The 22068-nt window shown below is 36.1% G+C and overlaps 1 protein-coding gene across 9 annotated transcripts in view; it reads right to left on the reverse strand.

The window, feature by feature from the left end:
* The window catches only part of LOC138710266 (zinc finger protein ZFP2-like), a 68754-nt gene extending 47905 nt beyond the window's left edge, over positions 1 to 20849 (reverse strand). For 2 of the 9 annotated variants that reach the window (XM_069840998.1, XM_069840997.1), the window contains exons 1-3: positions 20446 to 20802; positions 14794 to 14931; positions 1192 to 1274 (exon numbers count right to left, since the gene is read on the reverse strand). In XM_069840998.1, coding sequence (XP_069697099.1) covers positions 1192 to 1216 — 25 coding nt within the window. In that variant the 5' untranslated portion in view covers positions 1217 to 1274; positions 14794 to 14931; positions 20446 to 20802. Of the gene's footprint in view, positions 1 to 1191; positions 1275 to 14793; positions 14932 to 20445 lie in introns of all 9 variants that reach the window. The other 7 variants (XM_069840992.1, XM_069840999.1, XM_069840996.1 and 4 more) reach the window with 7 other exon arrangements.
* Between the last annotated feature and the right edge of the window lie 1219 nt (positions 20850 to 22068).

A 22068-nucleotide genomic window follows, 5' to 3' on the forward strand; every position in this document is an offset into this window, starting at 1 on the left:
CAGAAGCTAATGTGAAAAATATTTTACCTTATGAAGACTCTGATATAATGAGAGTGATTGATGTGTCAATAGTAAAGATTTGTTGTTCAAAATATTCGTTCTTCCTTTATTTTTTAATTAAAGTCACGGGTTCAGTGTGTTTCAATGTTTTTAATTCATCAAGCATTAAGAATAATAATAATGAAGGAATGCAGCACATTACAACTCAAATATACTGCAGAGTATTCCTACTGCAATCATATAGTGCAGTGTTACTCAACATGTGGCACACCAGAAGCATAATTTTATTTAAAATCCTGGGGCATACTCACTTCCTCAATTGGGGGAGGGGATTTTGAGGGTTCTAGGAGGGAATGTGTTTACTGAATATTGACTTGTGCCGCATTCACTGAAAGTAGATTGTTGTGGAGTCACTTATCTTTTTCTTTAGTTGGTTATTTAACGACGCTGTATAAACTATGAGTTTATTTTGCGTCCATAGAATTGGTGATAGCGAGTAAGGCCGAAGATTCGCCATAGATAACCTGGCATTTGCCTTACAGTTGGGGGAAACCTCAGAAAAAACCCAACCAGAAGATCAGCCGAAGCAAGAATCAAACCCACGTCCTGATCGATAGGCAAGCACCTTGGCCGAATGAGCTACATATTCCAGTCGCTACTTCTACTTTTCAAATGTTTGCTAATACAATCTTTATATTTTCATTTTCTTGTGGCACACCAGTGGATCATTCGTGGCACACTCACACTGGTTGAAAGTGGCTCATATAGTACATTAAAGTAACCTTTATGCCATTTAATTAATTCTAAGCTCCTTTATATAAAAAAAACATGAACATGAACATGTGAAAAGGAAATAAGTAATATAATAAAAATAACACTCTTGTGCAGCATCAACCATTATGTGAAGCACTGTTGATCATCTGATAATACTGGGAAAGATCTGTAATCTCATTTCATTTCAATGCGAATAAATTGATTCAGTGATCCTACATATCTCGTCAAAGTGTTTTTTTGCAATAATACCAAAACTTACTTTTAGTGACTTAACCCTTTTTTGCGTGCACACACACGAATTAATTCTTTATATAGAGAAGAAAATTGCATAAAAACAGCACAAATTTATCCATTACATCATCAAAAAACTGAAACAATGAAATAAAAGAAGTTACGGAAACAAAACACTACACTCACCCCTCTGCAATGACTTCACCCTCATGTGTTGCTGCTTCCAACAAAAGTTCTTCCTTCACTGTGTCTACATCACACAATTCTTCCTGTAAATAAGCAGGAGATGCAGCGCCAATATTAGGCGACATCATATGCTGGAGATATGAAATTAATTGCTATTGATTCTAAGTACAGTTATTCTTAGTAGATGGAAAAGTTCTTTGGAAAAGTTAGCATAGAGTTCTTCTGTTCTCTGCACCTCCATTTCATTAGTAATGCACTAGCCACAACAACTATCATCCCATTGTGGTCGTCATTTCTGAACTAAATCCATGGTTAAATAGTAGCCTATATAAAGACTACTACAATATTGTCATAAATCTAAAAGAAAAAGAACAGTATAACTATGTTACGAATTAAGAGCATTATAGAGTCATTAACATAAAAACTGAATACCCAACCTTGTAAGTAGCAAATTCCAAATAAAGAATTACACATTCAGATTCCCATTTACTTCAGTCCTGTGTTATCTGACATTAAATACCTCTTTGTCTCCTTCTTTCTCAGTAAGGCAGGCATCTATTAAAGTACTTAAACACGAATAACATATTCAATAACAAATTGAGTATGTTCAAAAAAGATTCATTAGATTTTTGTTTCTTAAATCATTTGGTTATTCCTCCTGGAATAATGAAAGGAGTATTTCGTACTCATCTCTTTTGTCTCTCTTTAATTTTGAAAGTTTGCAACACAAAAGAAATAATATTGATATAAAATGCCTTCATAATTTATTAAAAAGTTCTGTAAAGAGTCATCTACTGTCTAGGATAGCAACACCACAGTATAAGAAGAATCAGTCGGGACAACTCTTGTCGGCACCTTTGATGTTGTTGGTACTAAATTCAAGCTCAGCAAGATCTAGTTTTCAATGAATCCAACTATATTACTAGTATCAAATCACTATCAAAATATTAGTAAAATATTTATTTATTTATTTATTTATTTTATTGGTCAGTAATACAAATAATTTTGTATGTATATTATCTGTCATTAATATTATGTCGCTAGCAAGTCAAAATACTTATATCCATTGTTGACGTTCATGTTCGCACTTCACCACAACGGACGCCATCATGTATTATGTTGTACTTGGATCAATTTTACCAACATAAACCTCAAACAGTGACTTGAACGTTAGTGTCAATTAGTGAATATTTTCATGATGATTGCATACGGAAGTAATTATTATTATGGTTATATTGCCATTCCTTTGCCTCATATCTTTAAAATTATTAAAAGATGAGTAATGAATGTTTTCAGTTAATATTAAATTATGCCAGACCTGTCGTACATGGAGATCCATCTGGTGGAGGTTCCAGATAATACACCCGGTTCCCACGAAATGGCTTAGTTGTCTTTACTGTATGTTCTCTATACTGTGGTAATACATGTACCAAGAGAGAACTGTAGGACCAGTAAAACATTTAATTTAAACTATGCTAGGACATGTTATTATAAGTACTCTCCACTTCTTAGAATCTGTTCCTCCTATAATAAACTGAGCAATATTGACATCTTTCAGGATAGAACCACACTCTTGAGAGAAATAAATACCGGTAGCGTTCAAAACACTCCATAAGTAATTTGCTAATGAATAGGTCTTAACTGGTTTGCATATTGTATTTTTGGTTTCTTTCTTAAATTATTTCATATCAATTATCATTACTAACTCATTCCTAATTCTGACTTAACGTAGGTCTAGTCTCTCATCAGTTATTGTATTATTGTTACTAATCTGTGACTAGTTATTTGCATTTCATCATTGGCTTTATTACCGGTACTTTAATATAATCTAAGTTTCTTCATACTGTAAATACTTTTGTTATTGTTTACCGAGATTTACATGTAATATTTGCTTGATATCATTTGTTGAGTAGTATTGGATTGTAACTGTTTAAGTTTAAGTTTAAATTGCCATTATTATATGTATTACTACTGTTATTTTTTTCTCTATTCTGTAATTATTGTTAAGTGGATTAAATAAATAAATAAATAAATAAATAAATAAATAAATAAATAAATAAATATTGTGTGTTTCACAGACTAGAATTCAACCCGGGGGACTACAGTGGGTAACCAGCTTCATAATGCTGCTGTGTCATTCCTTACCTTTCATATAAACACGAAGCTTACATTTCTCCGACATCTCAGAACACATCCAACAGTAATGCTCTTATGACCAGTCTGATTAATATATTCAGTTCTTATTGTAGAAGGGCTGGGTATATAGCATCTTAGCCTGCTGATTTGGAGGATAAAAAGCAATGCGTTGCCTATTTAACTCCATCAAACTATACAACTTTAGAGGCTGTATTGATGTCCATATGTGGTGGTCCTCACCTAGCCCCCGCTTCCATTATATCTTGCTTAACCCAATGACAACAGAGATGCTCCTTCATAGATGCTTTAGCATGTCTTCGACTGCCATGGTAAATTCAACATCCAGTCTGGTGGATTAAACATCTAACTCTCGTGTTCACTTTTCTCCTATGGTGGCAACAATAATTTATGACTTGTGAAGAATGTAGCTTCATATTGTTGTTATAAGTGCTATTCTGTTCCTTCTTTTGAGAGCTAAGACTTGCATAGCTAAACCACGGTAGTATAATAATAATAATAATAATAATAATAATAATAATAATAATAATAATAATAATAATCCGTATCATGACAGCCCATGAAGTGCCATATCCAAACAGCCGACAACTGGCCTCACATTCACATGCCTCAGCCAAGGTGAACGATCATCCAACTGGAACAGATGTATTATGTAATTAACATGATGATCATTACAGTTGGTTTTCGCTACCGGATTTGCTCCTACTGCAGCTGCTCAAATTCATCACGATGTTGGGTGGGCACCAGTCCCATGAGAAAATTCCTTCTCCACAAAGACTCGAAGCAGTGTCATTCCGTAATGCTAGTTCAGGCATGATACCTTAGACAGCCCTGTCCAACATGGTGCCCGCGCCCTTGGCAATGAAATTTCAAATTGCCGATTTTCAATTTTAATTCATATTTTAAAACAAAGTTTTTTTTCAGCATTTGAATAAAGGTTTAAGTTTAGAGTTAGACGTTAAATGTTTTCGCAGTATTTCAATGAAGCATGCCATTACTTACACATTCCTTTATTTGTGCGATACTGATTTTATATATTTAATTTTAAAAGCATCATTCTCAAGCTCAGTAAATTTGTTCTAGCGCCATTTTTATTCTGTCAAACAGGCCGACTTTCTTGTCATTCACATTATTGCAGTGCCATAAACTTCCTACCGTAACAGAGATTTGCCAAGACGATATGGGAAACCCAACAAAGCAGTGCTTCAAACAACAAACGAAAGATTTTTAACTGTCATACAATAGGAATGGAAAACAGTTTTGAGTTCCAAGTTCCTTGCTCTCAGCCGAACATTCAGTATTACTTGTGAGCTTGTGAAGTACACTGAGAGTGCTAGTTCAATATTATCGTGTATTGTGTTGTGACAAGTTGAATATTCAACATGTTCTCAGTGTTTTTCCATTACTGTTTAAATTATTCAGTTATTAATAAGTAATAAGGGGAAAAAAAGTCTAATAAAAGTCATGTTTACAAGTTTACAAGTACTGTACGCATAGACTATAATATGAGTTGTGCAGGTATCCCAAGTAGGTACAACACTGCACCGTCTGCAGAAAGCACCATGCCAACACCGAAAACAACTGCCACTCTGCGTTCTCAGTCAGTCCTCGTCCATACGTGAACAGAGAACACTGAGATACATAACATATTCTTCATTTTTGTTCAGTGAAGTGATCATAATGCCGAAGACAAAGGTTAAAAAACATAGGGTGTATTTGTTAATACAAGAATATGGTGTCGATATTTTTAGTAGTAATACTGGTGAAACAATTAAATATCAGTTATGTATGAGTGCATTAAAAAAGATAACAAAACAATCGAACGAACATCACTGTAATACACAGAAATACATGAAAAATGTTGCTCGTATGTTAGAAGAAAATAAGTATTCAAGTTCAAATTCCGCCTCAAATATGAAATATGACTTTTGCCAGGATTTGTGTCAAATCATGATAAGTTGCAATATTCCTTTTATATTTAGTGTCAAGAAAATATTCCTAAAAGTCTCTTATAGATTAATGAAAATAAGAGAAATAGAACCAGAACTTGCCCTTCCTCCACAACCTGTATTAATTCGCTGGGAACGTGGTTAGATGCTGTGCTATACTACGCTGAACATTACAATAAGATTGTAAATATTGTGAATGTATTTAATTCAATTAAAGTTACAAAATCATTAATATAAGAAAGTCTACTGGCAAATACCAATTTCATAAAACATAACTTTCCAACTGTGTCAAAGAATATCACACTTCTGGAAAAAGTAATTTAGAACTATCAAAAGCTTTAAATGTAGTAGACGAACTGTCACGCATGCTCGCTAGCTCAGTACCGTCACAGGTCAGCTTGAAAGTGGAGGAAAAGTTTAATAGTGTTCTTGAAAAAAATGATTATTACTCTGCAGTGTGTTCCATGAGACGTGCTTTGACTGATAACGAACAATTAGAACAGCTAAATTTATTTATTTATTTATTATTTTGCTAATAATTATAACATAAAATATAATATATACAGAAAAAAACTTTAGCTCGCCCCTGAAAGAGGAGAACTCGTGCTCAGAGGCGGATTCCTGAATTGAAATTAATAAGTATACAATACAATTTGTCTTATGTCTACTATGCAATTATAGTATATAGATTTAAAAAATGAACTAGGAGTCAAAGCTACTGACGTGCCATACTTTAAATATGCTATAATCACATCATGTGATGTTGAAAGAAGTTTTTCACAATAGAAACATTGTCTAGGAATTCGGAAAAACTTCACATTTGACAACTTTCGGAAGTATATTGTTGTGCATTGCAATATGGATCCGACCGAGGACGTGGAATGACATGACTATCTTCTCTCTTTGGAGGTAATTTGATAGAAATATGTGTATTTGTTTGTATATATAAATTAACGTAATACTTACACTGCAACTTTATCATCAGAATTTTTAATTTGTTTCATATAAGTAGCTATGACAATATCCCATTACAATAGTTATATCAATGTATAACCAATATTCAGTGATTATCTATGTGTCAATTTACATTTTCCCTGGCCTACACCTGCACGCACCTACTGTGCTTACGTAAACAATAACCCTCTGACGAGACAAACTTGTCACGTTGTAGTTACCTTCACATCCGAATGACTTTTTTTCCGCTGCCTATTAATAAGTAATACTTTAAACATAACTCTTTTTAATATGGCTAAAAGACAAAGAAATTATAGCTATAACAGCGAATGGGAGGACCAGTATTGTTTTATTGAAAGCACAGGAAAGCCTGTGTGTTTATAGCATAATGATAGCGTGTCTGTTCCTAAAAAAACTACTGTAGTGCGACATTTTTTGGCTAATCACAAAAATTGTAACAGTGAATTTACTGTGAATTCTGAACTAAGAAAACACAAAGTGAAAGACCTAAAATCTAAATTAACATTGAAACAATGTGTGTTTACGAGATCTGTTCAGCAAACCTATAATGTGATATCTTCTTGGGGGGGAAAAAAAAAAAAAAAACTTTCATTGGTGGGAAAGTAGTAAAAGAAGCAATGATAAATGCCGCTCAATCTCTGTTTGATTGTCACAAAGATAAATCTGCACTTATGTCTTCTATCAAAGTGGTTACTGAGGCTACTATGGCTATTTGCGCCCTTCCCGTCAAAGGATTTCAGTTGTCTCACCAAACTGTTGCTAGGTCGGTTGAACATTTTGGAATCTCAATTACATCAGGATTTGCAATCATATGAATATTTTTCACTCCAGTTTGATGAAAGTACTCATATGTCTGACATTGCTGAATTGTATTTGCTAAAATGGTTTTTAATGAGTTTACAGTAAAGAAAGAGTTTGTCAAACTTGCCACTTCATGGACGTACCAGAGGAGAAGACAATATATTTAATGTGGTCCTTAAGTATGTCAAAGACAATAACTTACTGCTTCCAAATATTGTTGCTATAATAGCAGATGGGGTGCCATCTATGACTAGTAGAAATAATGGATTTCTATCTCTTTGTGCTAAGCATGAATCATTTTCAAAATTCTTTCTTATCACTATATTATCCACCACAAAGTATTATGCGCAAAGGTTTTGAAGTTCGATCATGTTATGAAAATTGTAACTCATGTGGTGAATTACATCAGATCGTCTTCTACTCGTCATCATTCAGAAATATTTTGAATATATCAGATGCTGAGTATGGTGACGTAATTTTTCATGCAGACGTAAGGTGACTTAGTAGGGGAAAAACACTGGAACAGTTCTGCTGACTGAGATAGGAGACTTTTTGAAATCATCTCCCAGGCAATATTATCACGAACTTGATGATATATCATGGCTAATAGATTCAGCTTTTTTGGCAGATATCACCTCGAAATTAAACGAGTTCAATCTCGAATTGCAAGGAAAAGATCGTAATATTTCAGGTATGATAAGTGTTGTTAATGCATTTGAAAATAAACTAAAGTTATGGATTGCCCATTTAAATAGAAATTCGTCTTCACACATTCCAAATTTGAAACCCATAGCAGAAGCGGTAAATGGCGACAAGCATGATCTTTCATCTTTTGCCAAACATACTGAAACTCTTCAGTCGGATTACTGTGATGTACCGAAGTACATTCATCAGATCAATCATCTTCAGTAGGAGTTTGGTAATATATTTAGCCAGTTTTCATTGCTAGAACCTGTGATAATGTTTCTCAATAATCCATTCACTTCTGTTGATGTTTGTGTGCTTGGAGGTAGGGTGTGTGAAATCTTCGAAAATTATAATCATGAAGAATTAGAAATGGAAATTTTAAGACTTCAATCAGACTTTTCTTTGAAATCCTCCTATGCAACATGTGGCAATTTCTGGACTCTGGTGAACAGAGAAAAATATCCCATTCTCCATAGTGTTGATCTGAAAATGTACCAGTGTTTTGGTTCAACAATCTTTGTGAAGTTGCATTTTCGTCTATGAACATCATCAAAAACAAATACTGATTCTGGCTGATAGACTCACACCTGGATGATACGTTAAGAACAGCCAGTTTTCCCTCAACTTGCAGCGAGCATGCAGTGTCAGATTTCACCCTAATTATTATGTGGGTAAACATAATTTCATATATTTGTCCTAACCACTATTATTATTATTATTATTATTATTATTATTATTATTATTATTAGTCAACTGGCCGTCCAATGAAGAAATGGGCTGAAAACTTTTGTGGATCATAAGTCCTTCTGGGACTATAACCTGTATGGCTGACGATGATGATGATTATTATTAGTCGTAGTAGTATTAGTAGTACTAGTAGCAGCAGTGTCGAAGTAATGGAATCGTAACCTGACACCTGCGCACCTGTAGTTATCATTCAAATGTGCCGAGTACAAACAAACATTGGAACAGGCCGCCTTAGATCATGATGCTACGACATGGTAGTATTATGTTACGGTTATCCACGACATGTATCCTAATGAAACGCTGAGCTTCAAGATGACACAACGAAATGGAAGCATAAAACTAAAAAACTAATGTCACACAAGGAAATGTCATCAGACTTTCACGTGAGAAGGAGAAATAAGATAGCTTATAATGTACATGAGTGAGTCCACAACACTTTCGGCCGTTCCGGTCATGTTTATTGGGTAACACATATTTTCGGTCATTACGACACTTCGGTCACATGGGCATTACGAGGTGCATTCAAGTTATAACAACTCCGATTTTTTTGCACAGGACTGGGAGCAGATAGAAACAAGCGGTTTGTTTTAAAATATCTGTGCGTAACAGAGATGGCTGCGCTGTATGGCACACAGAACTCTAGCGGCTGCAGCGAGAGTGACGACTGTTTTTGATACTTAAAATGGCGAAGTTTTCATTACCAGATCAGTGTGTAATCAATCATTCGTTTTCTCCATTTGCGTGATGTGACACCGATTGAAATTCATCACCAGTTGAGTGAGACATGTCATGATGGTGTTATGGATGTGTATAATGTGCGTTCGTGGGTGCGACAGTTCAAAGAAGGCAGAACGTCGTGTGATAACAAACCAAGACAATCTTGGCCTCGCACCAGCCGGTCTGACGACATGATCGAGCAAGTGGAGAAAGTTATTTTGTCGCCGAATGAGTGTGGAACACAGCACCTCCAAAGTTGGTATTTCCTTGGGATCTGTGCACACAATCCTGCATGAAGACCTGAAAATGCGAAAAGTGTCCTCCAGGTGGGTGCCATGAATGCTGACGGACGACCACAAGGCTGCGCACATGGCAAGTTGCCAGGCAATGTTGACGCATGTTCACAGCATGAATGGGACTTTCTTTTCATCGATTATGACAATGGATCAGACATAGATGCCGATTTTCAATCCTAACGCAGCAGCAGTCAGCTCAGTAGGAACATACAGACTCAATGCCACCAAAAAAATTTCAGGTAAGCACCAGTGCTGAAAAAATTATGGTGGCCCTATTCTGGGACAGTGATGGCGTAATCCTTACTAATTGCTTTCCAAAGGGCACTACAGTGACAGGTGCATCCTACCAAGACATTCTGAAGAAGAAGCTCCTTCCAGTATTGCGTGCAAAACGGCCGGAAAAGGCTGCACGTGTGTTCTCACCACAACAACACACCAGCGCATCAGACGAACGCGATGCAGCAGTTCTCCGTGACAACTTTGAAGTGATTTCTCACGCTCCCTACTCACCTGACCTGCCTCCTAGCGACTTTTGGCTGCTTCCAATGATGAAAGACACTCTCCACGGTTGCACATTCACTAGTTGTGCTGCTATTGCATCAGCAATTTTCCAGCGGTCAAAACAGATTCCTAAAGAAGCATTCGCAGCGTCCATAGAATCACATGGCGTCGACGTTGTGAAGAATGTGTATAGCTGCAGAGAGATTACGTCTAGTTTGTGGGAAAAAAATTGCAGGTGTTATAACTTGAATGCACTATGTACAGTATCACAATTTTGGGTCAAGTCTAATTTTGTTCAAACTATTTATGATAGTTACATTCAAACAGTAATTTTGTCATTTCTATTATTGTTCACACAATTTTGTGGTCTGTAATCTGGGAACAGTGCTTTGTGAACAACTTTCCACCTAATCTTTCCTGCATTTCAAGAAATTAAGAAGTGCAAAATGAGTGAAATAATTAACTCCTAAATCAATATTGTTATCAGTGCCATACAACAAACAGAGATTCTTCGCTAATGGCGATTTGAGGCGTGAGATTCATGTACAGCAAGATATACAACAGGAATACATTGGGTCAGCATACATGTTTTTAATGACAGAGAAGATGATCACAGGAACACGTTAACGAATCACCTAGTCAGGTTCTCCTAAAGCATTTGTCACAAGTTGCTAAATAAGAAGTTCTCAAGATGTTACCTCTAAAGAAGACCTTAAAATGGCAAGTAATTAGAATGTAAAACAAAGGTGGACTAGTCAATCCGAGCAATTTAGCAGACACTGCTGTAACTGGACGACATAATAGTGACAATTTCCTGCTCCACGATACTGGAAGCAATGATCTTTATCTTATCGTAATAACTGCCTCTTTGCAAAATCTACAATACCTCATAGAGTTCCACAATTTATTGTGCTGGCACCTTCAAGAGTGCACTAGGCAATTCATCCAGTTGTTTATGCTGCATGGTCATTCCCGGGAGCATGTATGCTTGAACAACAAGGAAGACCAATGACACTTATACACGTATATATCAGTCAGTCATAGACAGTGCACGGCAAAGGCACATAAACATCGGTACACTTACTTTTATGATGAACTTCGAAACGGCAGACATGCCGGCTGATTAAGTATGTTTCCCAGTGTAGAAATTAAGGGTTGCTTATTTCACTGCACTGCAGTAGTGGAATTGCAAACAGAATACTGTACCATTGATAGCTAGGTACGACGACAGGCAAGTATGTGCTTCACTGTACCTTTTGTTCCTCTGCCCAATGTAGATAATGTCTTGGACTTCATAGCAGAAAGCTGAGATGACAACTTACAAGAGTTTGAGTACATAGATCAGGTGTAGGACAGGTATACATGCCCACGGAAGGCGACAAGCTAGACCACCTTATGTATCCTATCAAATGTATAGTGGAATGTATGCATTGGCGAAGAGAGAAGAAATAACTCAGTCGAAGGCTGGCATAAGAAATTTCAAAAAGCAGTATCTGTTAGTCACACTTCCAACTGGAACTTCATAGACAAGTTGAATATAAGACCAACATGATAATGAACATAATCTGGCTACCTGAAGGCCAAAGACATCTGAGGCCACCATTGAAGAAGAAATATATTAACAATCAAGCGCAACTGTTGGCTACAGTTCAAAAATGCCAGCAATAAAAGGAAAGCGACCAAACTGAAAATTGATCAACATGAGATCACCGACGAGGGAGACAGAAAAGATAAGAGTCTTACAAAATAAATTTAAGTTAATTATAAATTTTAGAAGTACTGAAATAATAAATTTCAAATTAGAGTTATTAATTTCGATTATAATGTTAAATGTAATAAAAAAAGAAAAACATTTAATATGTATCAACAGAATGGACACATTGACCACAGTGACAAAAATTTCGAGACCCAAACTGGGCTTCCATCAAAAAAATATGACCCAAATGTCCGTGACCAAAGTGCCATGATTGAAATGCCTTCCAATCTTCATATCCAAGCAAAGCCCACAAAACACAACATTTTTATATAATCTCCAAATTCTGTGTAATACATTAATAGCCCAAAGAACTAACACGTATTTTTTTTAATTATGCAATATACTGGTATTTTGATTTATATTCCATTCACAATTTTGTGAAATGGGGGTGTAACATTATTACACACCTTTTATCTGCTACTGAATATGTCACAGGGAATGGAATATTAGGCCCATTTTTAAGCTTATAATGTTGTCATTCAGATGTCGTCACTTGTTATTTAATTAATATTAAAATTACTTATTATTTCAATCACAGGGGAACAAATTTTCTCAAGAAATTTCGGCCAGTGGTGCCCACCCAGAATCGTGATGCACTTGGAGAGCAACAATAGGTAGCAAAATCCGGTTACGAAAGCCAGTTATAACGGCTGGGGAGATCATTATGCTAACCACACAATACCTCCATTCTGGTTGGATGATCGTCCACCTCTGCTTCGGCATATGGACATGAGATCAGCAGCCAGTTGGTCGGTCATGGTCTTTCATGGGCTGTCATACCTCGGATTATTATTATTATTATTATTATTATTATTATTATTATTATTATTATTATTATTATTATTATTATTATTATTATTATTATTATTATTAAAATTTTTAGAAAAATCAATAGTGTTGCTGACTGTCAATTTCTTCAGGATGACATTAATTCAATTACCAATTGGTCAGTTGATAACAGCATGATGATTAATGAATCCAAAACTTACGTAATATCACTTTCAAGGAAAACCTCTACACTAAAATATAACTATCATCTAAAAAATGTATTAATTAACAGAAAAGATTGTATTAGAGACCTCGCTGTATTGACAATAAATTATATTTTCACATCCATATTGATTATATTTATAACCATGCAATAACAATGTAAGGAATAATTCGGTCAATTACTTATTCTTTTTCAACACCTGACTCTCTTTTAATACTATACATTAATGTGATCGAAACTCGAATATGCATCTGTAGTTTGGAACTCTATTACTAGTTCTGATTCGGCAAAACTGGAAAATATTCAAAGGAAATTTATTTCATTATGTTCGTACTATGCGTATAACTATGATCAAAATGCGAGCACTTTAAATGTCGAAGCCTGTATGCCAAACGTCATGATCTCGATTACTTATTCTTATTAAGGTCCTTAAAGGTGACATTAATTGTCAATCTTTCTTAAACAGTGTCTACCTTCGTATACCTATGAAGGACATGAGACATCACAAACTCTTCTATATTAGAAATTCTAAATCTTCCTTGCCGGTCTCCAGATGTATTAAACATGCTAACTTACATGTAGGCAATTTCGATCCATTCAATGTATAGAAGTATTAGAATATGGCAATGTCTTTGCTAATATTATTTGCATAATCCTTGTACACAAATTGATAGTAAGAATCAACTCCTTTCCCTAATACTTTATAGTATTAATTCTTGTAAATTAATTATTGTAATCTATGTACTATACTTTGTTGTCAACTCAAGTATTTAATTTGTACCATAGTTGTTCATTTTAATGTATTAATTGTATCACTGTGCTGGACTTTTATTACCCAATGGCTGTTGTCCAGCACATAAATATCAAATATAAAATATTATTATTATTATTATTATTATTATTATTATTATTAGTATTATTATTTAGTAAAATAGGATCATTTAAAATTATATTCCATACTTATTTATTTTTTTCCCATTAGATTAGAATTCTGGTCCACTGTGCTATGGCCGTAATGCCATCCAGGAGCATTTTATTCAAGGTCAAATGCCTGAAAAATTTGTTGGAACCAAACGAATATATATATATATATATATATATATATATATATATATATATATACGTATATGTATATTAGTCTGCCTTAAAGAACTGATCACATTAAGTAGAGCCTGTAGTTGGTTTTGGTTACTCTTACAATACTCTTCTATGTTATGAAAGAAATTCAAGTGAAAATTTACGTAAAGCACTTCCAAATTTACACAGAGCATGTATTCCTTTAAAGGACCTGTCTGGATAATTTTCACATTTTTATAATTGAAGATATTATTCCATCACAAAAACTGCAAAGAAAATCCGCCATATCACTAACACTATAGGTGGTCATTCCTTACCTCGTGAAATGAAATGGTTGTGTGCACTGTAGCATAGGGTAAAAACCTCTTGGTGAGGATAAGTGATCACGCTTGCTACAAATAGAAGCGTAACAAGGGAGGGAAGCTTCTGAGTCCACATTCATCTTTTCCTGATGCGCAGACACACCGAATGGCCTGTACGGTATCACTGACATTACCACTAGTATGGCTACAGCTACTGCTGCCACTACCACTACTACTACTACTAATTAGGAAAGAAGATTAAGAGCTGGTGAAATAGATGGAAGTTTTCACTAATGAAATAAGTACTTCACTATCTTAAGAAAGAGAAGAACCACAACACCCACAATCTCCAGTCACGAGAGCCATTCATTTCAGCATGAGACAACTAAATGACAATTGATTTTCTTCAAATTTAAAATGTAATCTTAGACCATGTTATGATCTACATATTCCGAATTTACTAAAAACAAGCACATCATGAGTAATGTATTACATGTGGCCTATGTATATGGAACAAGTAACTAATTAATTATACAGTGAGAGAGCAAACGGCTCTCATATAGCAAACAGTACTGGAGGTGCATATGACGAATGGCATAAGAGTTGAAAACTGGGAGAAGAGCCAGCGCACATCATGAACTCTACTCACCTCAGCTTCATACTTCATTGTGGCAGTATTAATTGGCACTGCTGCTTCTTCTAGTTTCATCTGTGATGTAAGATCATAGCCGTGGTCCTCGCAGTCTGCCTTTATCTTAGTTAAGGGCTGATTCAATGAATTCCTCTCCTGGAGAACACACACACCATGATGGGTAATTTATATTTGCTTGGCCACTATTTGTAGCAAGGCGAGAATAAAACTGTAAAAAATATTAAATGGGGACCAGATGTTCAGAGCTACATACTGCTACACAGAAAGTTGTTGATGTACCTCATTTACGATCCAGATTCATTACGTTCACATTGAGGGCAAAAGGATTATCAATACCGATACTACATTATATGTATACAGAGTCAAAGATGTATAACTGCATTAATTTTAACAACAGAATCTTTAGATTGTAATTAACTACAAGTCAAATGTCATTTTGGTGTTTGTATAACGGTTAGCCAAAAAAAAAATTGAGTCTGAAGTTTGAATCCCGTTTATGGTAAAAGTATTGGGTATTGAGACATATAAGTGGTATGATATCAATATGAAAAACAAGCCGAAAAAAAATATTCCTTTGTTATTTGTTCGAAAAACGCTGCGTTTATGTAACGTACAAATTTAACTAATTAAAAACGCATTTACAACATAATCGTCTCTTTTGTTCTTTCTTCTTTTTCATCACTATATTTCTCTGCTGGCCACCATTGCATGCGGCACACCCACCACATCATCACAGTAATTTTCATCTTTCCATACCCGCTGTTAATTCTTCCATGTCCACCTACATGATGGGATTTGTTAAGAATGCCTGGTTAGGCTTCATTCTTCTTCCTCTTCTAGTTATTTATATCCATTAGTAGGTTAAGTTTCCTAGGGTTATAACTTCCGTCTCACAAGCAGGGATCTTTCCTATTTCTGTGGATCTTTCCCAAGGTTTTACGTGACTTCCGACTTGTGTGGCCCAAAAGAGCGCCCAGCAATGAAGCGACAGTGTACCCTTCGTACTGCACTATATGCAAGTCTAGGTGCGGAGCCCGGACCATTGGCCATGTACAGTCACATTGGGGCGATTTAGGCGCCCTGGACACCAACTCTGTTCGCCAGGGCAGATGTAATGCTCTGACAATGTTACCGCAATGTAACCAACCACAAGTCTCCTAAAGCTATGTGATCTGGGTTATTTGGCTTATGTGCGGGCAAGCTTTCACGATTTGGATTAAGGTAGCTGGGTTTCGTGGCATTGTTCAGTGTATAGTGGGGAGCCATGGGCGATTATTCCTGTGTTAGGGGCAATAAAGTTGTGTAGGAGATGCCATTAGGTGTGTAATGCCCAGTTTGAAGGGTAGCTTACGTGAGGTGGGTTGCTTGGGTTCGAGCTGTGGGAGGGTTTTCACAGCCAGCACGGACCATAAAGAATTTTTAGGTATTTTTTTCTTCCCCCCCCCCCCGGTGGCAGGCTTACGCCGAGAGTTCCGTAGGGGTGAGCCAGTTCCAAAATGGCCTCTTCACGCTCCTCTTCCCCTAACACATATAAGAAACAACGGAAAGAAGAACAGCATAAAGGTACAGAGATTCACGGTCTTATGACGAAAAATGCTATGGATCTGGCTCCTGAGAATATGAAAGTATATATGACACCTTCTCGATTTATTAGTATTACACTAATAAGCACGGAGAAAACGATGAAAAACATCAGCCCATTTTACGTCAGACGAGCACTTGATGGACTCGTGGGAAAAGTATAGAATGCCATTAGACTCCGCAGTGGAAGCCTGCTCATCGAAACTTTGTCTGCCAAACAAAGTGAGATGCTACTGAAGGCAAAGTTGCTGGAGCCATTCCCAATAAACGTTGAATGGCACTCCTCACTGAATACCACGTTGGAAGTAGTTCATACGGATGCTCTGAATGGTATGTCAGATGAGGATATAAAACTAGAATTGGCAGACCAGTCCGTGTTCAAGGGCAATCATTTGTTGCATAAGCGGCACAGACGAACTTATCCATTGAGCACCGTTTTCTCGACTTTTCAGAAATCCCTCCTGCTAGAGTACATATTTGTCAGCTAAGAGCGTGTCTCTGTATGTGCGTTTGTGCCAAAGCCAATGTGCTGCTTTAGGTGCCGACAGTTCAGACATAAACAGAAACATTGCAATAATTATATCACATGTGCAAGTGCAGCAGTGATGACCATGGAGATTCCCCATATCCCAAAACCGAGCACTGTGTGAATTGTGATAAGGACCATAAAGAAAATTCCAAAGATTGTCCGAAGTATCTGGTAGGGGAAGCAATACAAGAGCTCCGAGTCAGAGACAATGTTACCCTCTTCAAGGCACGTAAACGTTATTTTGATTTAGATAAGAAACAGAAAGAGAAGTCCTATGCTGCAGCATTAGAAAAAGAAACGGATGGTATCAATGTTTCAATTCAAATCCCACCTCTTGAGTGTGTACCTGGAAAGCGAGTTGAGACCACAACCCAGACATATGTGGACATTGCAACTCAGATTGTCTTGGCAGATGACAGCTGGGCCTTGACATCAGGCCTTATATGCCGAAAAAAGATATCTGCTGTGATATCACAGACAGATACTGGGCCTGAGAGAATGTCAAGATGTCGCACTCCTCGTCCACAAGAGAAATCGAGAATATGCTCTCGATCCCAACCTCAGTCAAGAACACGATCAGGGGTGCGACAAACTGCAAGTGAGTTGTCAGTCGAAGACCAAGTTGTCGCAGTTGAAGGCACCAAATCACAGAAAAAATACGAAGAGAAAAACCCCTGTGACGCCACCTTCATGATTTAGCTTCTCTTGATGACTAATATTGTACAGTGGAATGTGAACAATGTACGTATCAGAATACAATAATTGATATATTATGAGAACCCTGCTATTTTTTGTCTTCAGGAGACACACCTCCAACCTAAAAACTCCCTGAATATCTCAGAATACTATGTTTACCAATACGATCATCTTTCTGGTATTCGGGTCAATGGAGGTTGTGCCATCCTACTCAGGCAAAGTATCTTTTCCTCTGTCATCTCATCAATATTAACACCACACATCAATACATAGACGCTACAATAACTCTATCTAGCATTTAGTTTTCCATATTTTGTGTGTATATACCCCCGATACACCTTTCACAGTGTATGACATTAAAAATATTCTGACGCAGGTACCTGCTCCATACCTATTAGTGAGGGATTTCAATGCATCCCATCACTCTTGGGCTCTAATTCCGATGATGATAGAGGAAATAAAATAGCAGAGGTATGTACCCGTATAAATCTCATTATCCTGAATTCAGTTGAGGCCACACACCTATCCCTGGCTTACAGGACTTACTCCATTATAGATATCTGCATTTGTAGCCCAGTTTCGTCCACGCATTTCGAGTGGTCTGTTATTCACGACCTACATAGTAGTGACTACTACTCTATCTGAATACGAATATCCACTTTAAATCCTGTGGAATCTCGTTTTCCAAACAGGGTTTTTAAAAAGAGGTCGGATTTTTGGAGTCCATTTCTTTCGATGATAATAGGAAGGAAAGTGTGGACTCCCTAATAGAACACTTCTCAAATGTGGTGATTAAGTTGGCAGAATTGTCTATCTTGCAGTCGTCCTGCAGGCCAAAATGCATCTCTTTTCCCTGGTGGACGGATGTCTGCAAAGTTGCAATCCGACACTGGAAACGTGCCTTACGCCAATTTCAGCGCCATCCAACCCAAGAGAATTTTGTCCTGTTTAAATGTCTTCGAGCCAAAGCTCGTCGCACTGTGTGCGATGCTAAGAAGATAACCTGGACAAACTATGTCACTTCCTTGAAAAAGAACGTCCAGCTAATATCATATGGGACAAGGTTTGTGCAATAATGAGGAAACGTAGTTCTGTAATCCTGGGTATTTTTAACAATGGCGTAACGACCACCAGTCCCATAAAAATTGTTGAAATATTTGCTAACACATTTGCAACAATAAGCAGCTCAAGGAATTTTGACCCGGAATTTCTAAAAATCAAAGATGGTGCAGGAAAGCGAGAGCTAAATTTTAGATCTGATAACATAGAATATTACAATACACCGTTCAGATCCGAGGAGATGGAAGCAGCACTAGATACATCCTTGACACCTCCCCTCGCCCTAACATCATTCATGGCATTCCATGGATACTTATTTCTTAATGATTCTAAGTTTAGACGGCCATAACATTGTGATATTATAACCAATCAACTTGAAATATTTATTTAATGTAAATCTATGCTACGGTATCGTAAAAAAAGCATTGCATGATGCACATCCATAAAGTTATCTTTTCGGATCTCATGTGTTCGTAAGTGGGGAGTGGCTTCAATGGACGAAGTTTTCCAGAAAATCTGCAACTTTCCTCACATTTATTTTGCCTATTATTTTATATACTTACGTTCTTTTAGCAAGATTTTGCAGCACTATTTGTGTCCTTTGATCTTACTTTTTCATGAAAGTATAAATTTCAGTTACAAAAGTGGAGATTCATTTTGAAAACGGGTAATCTCCAGCAAAGAAAAATAATTTTCTTGGGCATGCTGTATGTGGGCTTTGTCATATTATGTGCAATGTCCTTTAATGTTAAAAAATTATTGCTTTAATTTGTTGACATTATAAAGGATTTAATATAGCTTTTTGCTTCTCCTGTAAAGTTTAAGAAAGTGGATGTGACTCATTTTCAAAATGGCCGGTTGAATTATTATAAAGGTATTCCAATATTTTAATATTTTCACTGCCCACACAGAACATCTCAAAGAATTCTGAGAATTAGTTAACATTCAGTATGAGGAAGTTCCACTTGATTACAGTAGCACTCGCAGGCTAGAAATGAAGCCAGTTCTTGAAAGAATAATAAAACTGTTTCCTAAACTAAAGGAATTTTTTTAATTTGGAGAAAATACCCTTTGATCATAAAATCATTTTTGGAACAAAAAGATTGTGAATTTTGGCTTATGTTTCATACAATCGTAAGAACACAGAGAAAGGAGATGCTATATTAGTCAAAACACTTACTACATACAAGTTGCTTAGAAAAAGGAAAGAGGCTAATTTGGCTAAAGAAGCGATTAATGTTCCTAAGAATGGGTGAAAAGATGGAGACTGTTGGATGTCATTAGTCATTCCAATTCATGTTTGCAGCAAATCAAGTCTTTCCTTTGGTCATTAAATTTTCATTTTCGTTGTCAGGTCCTAATTAAAAGGGTGTTTTCATAAAAGAGTAAATATCATTAACAAAGGTTGCCAATAGTAAATGAGAAATTCAATGTAAACTAATCCTGTATAGAAATAAACATCTTCAGAACAGCTACTGAAAAGGGTCCATAGGACTGAAAAATTTCTCTTCAAGTTAAAAAATTGTGGGGCCCATTTTTCAGTACACCAACTGCAGTAACAGATCTTTATGAGAATAGGCTGTGAGTCACTTGTTATTATGAAAACATCTCCGTTTTCAGCAGTAGAAATCTGGTAGGCTTACAGTTACATTCAATTAGGGAGAAGTGCTGTATGCTTTTCCATCATATGGTATATCCCCATAAATGTCGCATTCAGGAAATAGATACTTTAAATATACCTGAGACACAAACTTCTTTCCTTCCAAACCAGTGTCGTCACTTACCAAGGGGTCGACCTCATGTTCCATCTTGATCACATCCATCGCAACTGGAAGAGAAAATGATGAAAGAGACATTAATTTGCAGAATTTGGGTTGATTTTTTGGTCCCCTATTTAGAATCTCACTGACTGTTTGTCTGCTTAATTTAATTACCTTTGCTGTTTCTACTACTGCTCCTCGCTTTTCGACACGAGTTTTATTTGAATCATGCACGTAACATACAATTCCCTGTATTCGTTTATCCACGCTTTTTACAGATGACTTTCTTTCGACGCTTTCCCCACTGGCTTCAATATTAGCACAACCATGTTCACCATTGTCTTGTGTCACATTACAACTATTCTCACTGCCATCATGATTGTCATTATTTTCCCAGGGTCTCCATGTGTTATCCATAGTTCAATATATTATTATTATTAAAACGTAATGTATTAATACAACACAAATATAAACAAATAATATAAGTATAATTTACCCGTATGATGGACGCACTAACACTTTCATTCACTTCACTTTTAATACGCCGAATATATATATAGACTAACACGGGTTCTGTACATTTATGTAGGATAACAGTACCGGTATGTTTATCTTGAAGAAACGACAGTAGAATAATGCATACATAATGCAACATAGAACTTACTGCACGAGGAGTTTTGTGGTTCCAAACAATAATCAATTAATTTATATGTCACTGGAAGCACGGCTGCGAGTAAAAATCAAAACTCAAAATGTACGAAGTACATTAACCCAATGAGTGGGATGATAATATATTCAGATTACATCAAAAACCTTACACAGTAAAAAATTTAAGATTGGTCTTACAGATGCTAAACCATCAAGCATTCTACTTGACACAGGTTATAACACGGAAAGAATAGTTAAACACAAAGAATTTGATGTTGTAATGTACAGAAGTGCCATTGGAGCATTGTTACATTTAGCAACAAACACCAGGCCTAATCTAGCAACTGCAAAATCCACTGTAACACAAAGGGTTAATAATCCTCGAATTAAAGACTGGCAGGAAGTGAAAGGTGTATTTCGATATCTGAAGAAAACTTTGAATTATGCACTTGAAATTGGAAACAAGCCTAAAGAAAAAGGTGTAGGCCTAGTAGCTTTCTCTGATGCTGACTGGAGAGGAAATGCAAGAGATCGAAAATACAACAGTGGATACTGTTTTTATTTTCATGGAAGTTTACTTTCATAGTTGTCTCAAGCACAGTTTGAGTATATTGTACTGGCAGAAACTGTAGGCCTATAATGAGGGACACAGTACAGTCATTTGGGGTAAATTTGCACAGGTCAGTGTAACTTTGTACCAATTTTACTAGAAGACTTAATTTCACATATCCTAAGTCTAATATATTTGGACTGAGGCCATCTCCATAATATACGATCTATGTGCTTTGCTGTCTATCTATTATGTCTGGTCCCTGAAGAATATTATTTAAGGCTCCATGTGGTTAAATGTTGCATTCTCTTCATAGTATGGTAGCTGGTTTATGAACGATTTCAACTTTATATTGTAAGTATATAATATTATCTTAGCATTACAATTATTATTAATATTAATGCTTATTCTCTCTTCTTTAAAATACAATAATAACCTCGTGACAAACA

The sequence above is a fragment of the Periplaneta americana genome, chromosome 12 (assembly GCF_040183065.1).
Source record: "Periplaneta americana isolate PAMFEO1 chromosome 12, P.americana_PAMFEO1_priV1, whole genome shotgun sequence".
Lineage (NCBI taxonomy): Eukaryota > Metazoa > Arthropoda > Insecta > Blattodea > Blattidae > Periplaneta > Periplaneta americana.